Consider the following 5,397-nt stretch of genomic DNA (forward strand, 5'->3'; position numbering starts at 1 on the left):
GTACAGAGATCCTTGATGAAAACCTGCTCCAGCGTGCTCAGGACCTCAGACTGGGACAAATGTTCACCTTCCTGCAGGACAACGACCCTTAAGCGCACAGTCAAGACAACGCAGGAGTGGCTTCGGGACAAGTCTCTGAATGTCCTTCAATGGCCCAGCCAAAGTCCGGACTTGAACCCGATCTAACATCTCTGGAGCGACCTGAAAATAGCTGTGCACTGATGCTCCCCATCCAACCTGACAGAGCTTGAGAGGATCTGTAGAGACGAATGGGGGAAACTCTATCCATATACAGGTGTGCCAAGCTTGTAACATCATACCCAAGAAGACTAGCGGCTGTAATCGCTGCCAGTGGTGCTTCAACAAAGTACTGAGTAAAGGTTCTGAGTACTTATGTAAATGTGATATTTTCATTTTTAATTTGTAATACATTTGCTAAAAAATATAAAAACATATTTTTGCTTTGTCATTATGTGGTATTGTGTGTAGATTGATGAGGGTGAAAAACAATTTCTACTTTATTTTGGCAGTTACCTGTCTTTTTTATTTAACTAGGCAAGTCAGTTAAGAACCAATGAGGGCCTACCCCAGCCAAACCCTAACGATGCTGGGCCAATTGTGCACCGCCCAATGGGATTCCCAATCACGCCTGGTTGTGATACAGCCTTGAATCGAACCAGGGTCTATAGCGTCACTTCTAGCACTGAGATGCCATGCCTTAGACCGCTGCACCACTCTTGGAACGTAGGGTGAATAGAGTTTGGTTTGAACAGAAATGGGTACATATTGAGTACCAGATGGATTGGTCCCTGGACAAACATGAAATGTTAGGGATATACAATATCAAACCCTTGTTGAAATGTATTGGGGTCAATTGGAGGATGGTAGCTGTTTGAAATATAATCCTGTTCCACAACATTCTAGTTGATGTGTTGCTAGGCAATGAACATAAATAACAAATTACTTTCAGTTATAAAAACAAGTTTATTTCTCCATACAAATATATTCAATCCAAAGCATAAAATAGTACATTAAATAACTGGTCTTAGAGTTTCACCTCTCCATAATTACCATGGAAATAACACCATAATAACATGATCTCTTTGAATCATTCATTATTTCAGAAGAACCATCTGTTGATTCCAGTTCATTGATCATATAGGGTAGCATTGGGATCATAGGCAAGAATCTGTCAAGCCTCCTCCATTTAGCTAAGCACATAATAAAGACACAATAGGAAGAAGTACAAAACCTGTACAGACTATTTGACACATTGGCATCATTAGACATGCTAAATCATATGCGCATTTATCCCTTAATGGGATGTTCAAAATGTAGCCAAATGTCTGCGGTCATGCACTTCTTCAACCAGGAAATATACAGCTCTCAAACATACAGTATGAGGTAATAAGTTATACATCAATATTAAATAAAAGTATAAATATGCATTATATGTGTACCACTTGAGCTGAACGCATGGGTCAAGGTGTAACACGGCTCATAAAACATAGACAGTGCGCAAAACAGAGTGCAAAACAGGGGGTAATGGAACCCAGGTATACCACATTGCAGTTCAACCACAACATTTCTTTGGATCAACAAAGGTTAAATATCACATCTCTTTTTTTCTTTCTCTCTCCATCTATTCAAAAGAATTTCATAAGTAATAGACTATTCAGTTCAGTTCAACTCCTTTGCGCTAAATAATACAACATCGATCATCAGGGAATGCGGGTTCGCTCGGGTCATTACGCTACACTTTAGTAGCATCCAATGCCGATCTCCTGCTTGTAGCGGTTGGTGAGAGTGTTGGCCTGTTGCGTCAGCTTGGACAGCACCCCGTGAAGCCCTGTCATGTGGAACTGGAACTGCTTTTGCAGGTTAACCTCGTCTTCCTCGGACGACACCTCCGATTCTTCTTCCTTGGATTCAATCCGAGAGCTGGGACCCCGGCTCTCCTTGAGCTTCTCGGCGCGCATCACTCCCCACTCGATGTCGCAGCGGATGGACTTCAGGAGCTGGTAGTAGCTGTACATGTCGCCGTCCTCGATGTCGCTGTTTCCCGAGCTTTTGAGGGCGGCCATCTCCCTCTCTTCTTCCAGTGGGACGTCCCGCAGCAGGCTGGGCACCATCACTGTCTGGTCCATGTTATTGACGGCTCCAATGAAGCGATTCATGGAGTTGAACAAGGAGTTCTTCTGCAGGTGGGATTCTGAGATTTGCATCATTTTCTCGACTCTGTTGTTGATTCTCAAACTTATTTCAGAAATAACAGTTGTAACTGTCAATCGGAGCTGGATAGTTTGTTTATCTATTTGTGCAACCCTTCTCTAATTATTTTCTAATCGCTTTGGAAAGTGGCCCCTCCTTTTTTAATGCTGCAGCATTAGCTGAGCTTTCCGTGTTCCAAGCTGTGGGAGAGTTCGGCAGTTATCTTGTTTGTTCTTGTGCCTGTTCCTTTTCGTTTTTGTTTTGACTCTCTGGTCCTCGGTCGGATCTTTATAAAGCAGGTGGTTTCGTGTCCAAGGGCGTTCCCAGCAGCTCAGAACCTGTTTGTAAGGAGTGTTCTTCATCTACAGTTGTAACCGGACTCCAATGACCTATAATAGCACATGTTTTGCATGGTTTGCATGAAGGGGAGCGGCCTCCAAATAGAGATACTAGTCAACCCAGACCCTGCCTGTCCCCAATAGCAAAGAAATGCATCTTCTACGAACCAAATTATATGAGTTTAACTTCGTTCAATGCCCTGCAGTAAAATGTGTTAAATGTATCCAATATCTATGTGCCCGCAATTGTCAGTGTTGCCCATCAACCTATGAAACGCAACAAAATGGTAGGCTATGTACTCTCTGAAAACATTCACACATCAAGCACACTAAAAACGAATTATAGTTTGCCTTGCAATCAAATGCGAACTTCATTCCAACCTGGTCTCAGAACATTTTGTCTGTATTATCCGAGACACTTCATTTTGTATATGTTACGTTTTGTGGATGTCCAGCATTCAATTCTTATGGTATGTTTCAAATTACAATTCGTATTATATGTTAAGAATTTGGAAAATGCCAAGGAATGCCAAGCTTCCCCCAACAATTGACAAACAAAGTAATAAAAACAGACAAAATGATTTATCTTTAATCTCGCAGTGCTTCATACATTTCCTTCAATTTGCAAGAGGCTGATTGTATGTCACCAGAGAAAGCATCCAAGTGAAGGAAACAGCGTCCCTCTGTCTCAGTATGTGTAGCTTATCTATCGATTGCTGTCTGGTCAAAACGAGTATGACATTGTTGCCGTCAGTAGCATTGAATTCAAGGGAAGCCAGCGAGCATTTGGCCTCCCTTGATTAAAAAGTATAAAATAACAGACAATCAGCGTTGAGCTAAACAGATGAGCTCAACTGTGAATGGTCCTGGCTCATTGTAGTAGACTAATAAGCATATGTGATTGGATGATGTTGAAATGTTGAAGTTGAAATGGTGCTGGAATAGTGGGAGCAGCGCCTGTTTTCTTTGCGACTTGTGGTAACTCTCCATGGTTCTAAATCAATAGTTTTTTAGTATTCAGAAAATGTCAGAAACATTACCTTCCTTGACCATGCTGTAGGTCAGTGGTTCCAAACCTTTTTTGATCACTTCACAAGCAACTGAATGTTGCTTTGCCCGGATTACCCCTGAAGTACCCCTTCATGTGCATTTTACTAGTAAGCTTATGTTCTCATGAGTCCTCTCAAGTACCCTCTGTGGATAGGCCAAGGACTCCCAGGTGTTCTTGTACCCCTGGTTGAGAACCACTGCTGTAGGTCATGTAACTGTTTGTTATAAGCAATATGTTTTGTGGATCTCACCGGACAAATGTTGCTGTCTGTTTTTTTATGAAACAAATGTGTGGTTGAATTTATTCTGTCACTGTGTCTTCTTATTGTATTGGCCTTAGGCCTATATATCACAGTGTCAGGGCATATGAACAAACAGGTTGTAGATTAAACAACACAATTGACACAACAGATTGGTTGTAATATGTTGTTTTTTGGAGGGGAGGGGGGGGCTTCGCCTGTGATTTTACCCAAACACCGCTACTGCCCGCAGGCTGTCTCTGCAGTGACTGGGGGAAGCGAAATGATGGATTCCTGTCATTTGGACAACATATGATTAATTAACCCAATATATTTCACTTTACCCTTTAAGAGAGACTTTCTAGTCCCCATGGGTTGTAATGTTGGGGTATAGGACAGAGTATTGATCTGAAATCTATTCATCCATCTCCTGTGAATCTCCAGATTCCGCTCAAATCTTATGCTTCACAGTCAAATGAAGTTTAGAAACAAAGTTATTCAATTGTATTTGGTATTTTATTAAGATCCCCCATTAACTGTTGCGATAGCAGCAGCTACTCTTCCTGGGGTCCACACAAAACATGAAAGATGACTAATATACAAGAACGGCTCAAGGACAGAACTACATCATTTTTTTTAAAGGCACACGTAGCCTACATATCAATACGTACACAAACTATCTAGGCCCGATAGGGGAGGGGCGTTGTGGCCTGAGGTGTTGCTTTATCTGTTTTTTAAACCAGGTTTGCTGTTTATTTGAGCAAAATGAGATGGAAGGGAGTTACATGCAATAATATCTCATATAATACTGTACACTTTCTTGAATTTGGTCTGGATTTGGGGACTGTGAAAAGACCCCTGGTGGCATGTCTGATGGGATAAGTGTGTGCGTCAGAGCTGTGTGTAAGTTCCGCCTCTCCTCAACTCTTAGCCAAGAGAGACTGGCATGCATAGTATTTATATTAGCCCTCTGATTACAATGAAGAGCAAAACGTGCCACTCGTTTCTGGGCCAGCTGCAGCTTAACTAGGTCTTTCCTTGCAGAACTTGACCACACGACTGGACAATAATCAAGATTAGACAAAACTAGAGCCTGCAGGATTTGCTTTTTGGAGTGTGGTGTCAAAAAGCAGAGCATCGCTTTAATATGGACTGACCACTCCCCATCTTTACAACCATTGAATCTACAGTACCAGTCTAAAGGTTGGACACACCTACTCATTCAAGGGTTTTTCTTTATTTTTACTATTTTCTACATTGTAGAATAATAGTGAAGACATCAAAACTATGAAATAACACATATGGAATCATGTAAGTAACCAAAAAGTGTTAAAAAAATCAAAATATATTTTAGATTCTTCAAAGTAGCCACCCTTGAGGAAGTACAGTTCCCGCTCAGCCCAGTCAAAGCTGTTCGCTGCTCTGGCCCCCCAATGGTGGAACAAACTCCCTCACGACGCCAGGACAGCGGAGTCAATCACCACCTTCCGGAGACACCTGAAACCCCACCTCTTCCTAGGATAAGTAATCCTTCTCACCCCCCCTTTAAGATTTAGATG

At 41.9% G+C, this 5,397-nt stretch overlaps 1 protein-coding gene across 1 annotated transcript; it reads right to left on the reverse strand.

Annotated features, from left to right (window-relative positions):
- Window positions 1-964: 964 nt before the first annotated feature.
- Window positions 965-2,500, reverse strand: LOC118377427 (mid1-interacting protein 1-B-like). The gene has a single exon (XM_035764335.2). The coding sequence runs from the start codon at window positions 2,226-2,228 to the stop codon at window positions 1,761-1,763; it is 468 nt and encodes a 155-aa protein (XP_035620228.1). The 5' UTR covers window positions 2,229-2,500; the 3' UTR covers window positions 965-1,760.
- Window positions 2,501-5,397: the final 2,897 nt, after the last annotated feature.

This window comes from Oncorhynchus keta, chromosome 34 (assembly GCF_023373465.1).
Source record: "Oncorhynchus keta strain PuntledgeMale-10-30-2019 chromosome 34, Oket_V2, whole genome shotgun sequence".
NCBI classification, from domain to species: domain Eukaryota; kingdom Metazoa; phylum Chordata; class Actinopteri; order Salmoniformes; family Salmonidae; genus Oncorhynchus; species Oncorhynchus keta.

Bases quoted from the DNA above. Each gene is read 5' to 3' on its own strand.
- LOC118377427 (XM_035764335.2), bottom strand. From the start codon at position 2,228: ATGATGCAAATCTCAGAATCCCACCTGCAGAAGAACTCCTTGTTCAAC.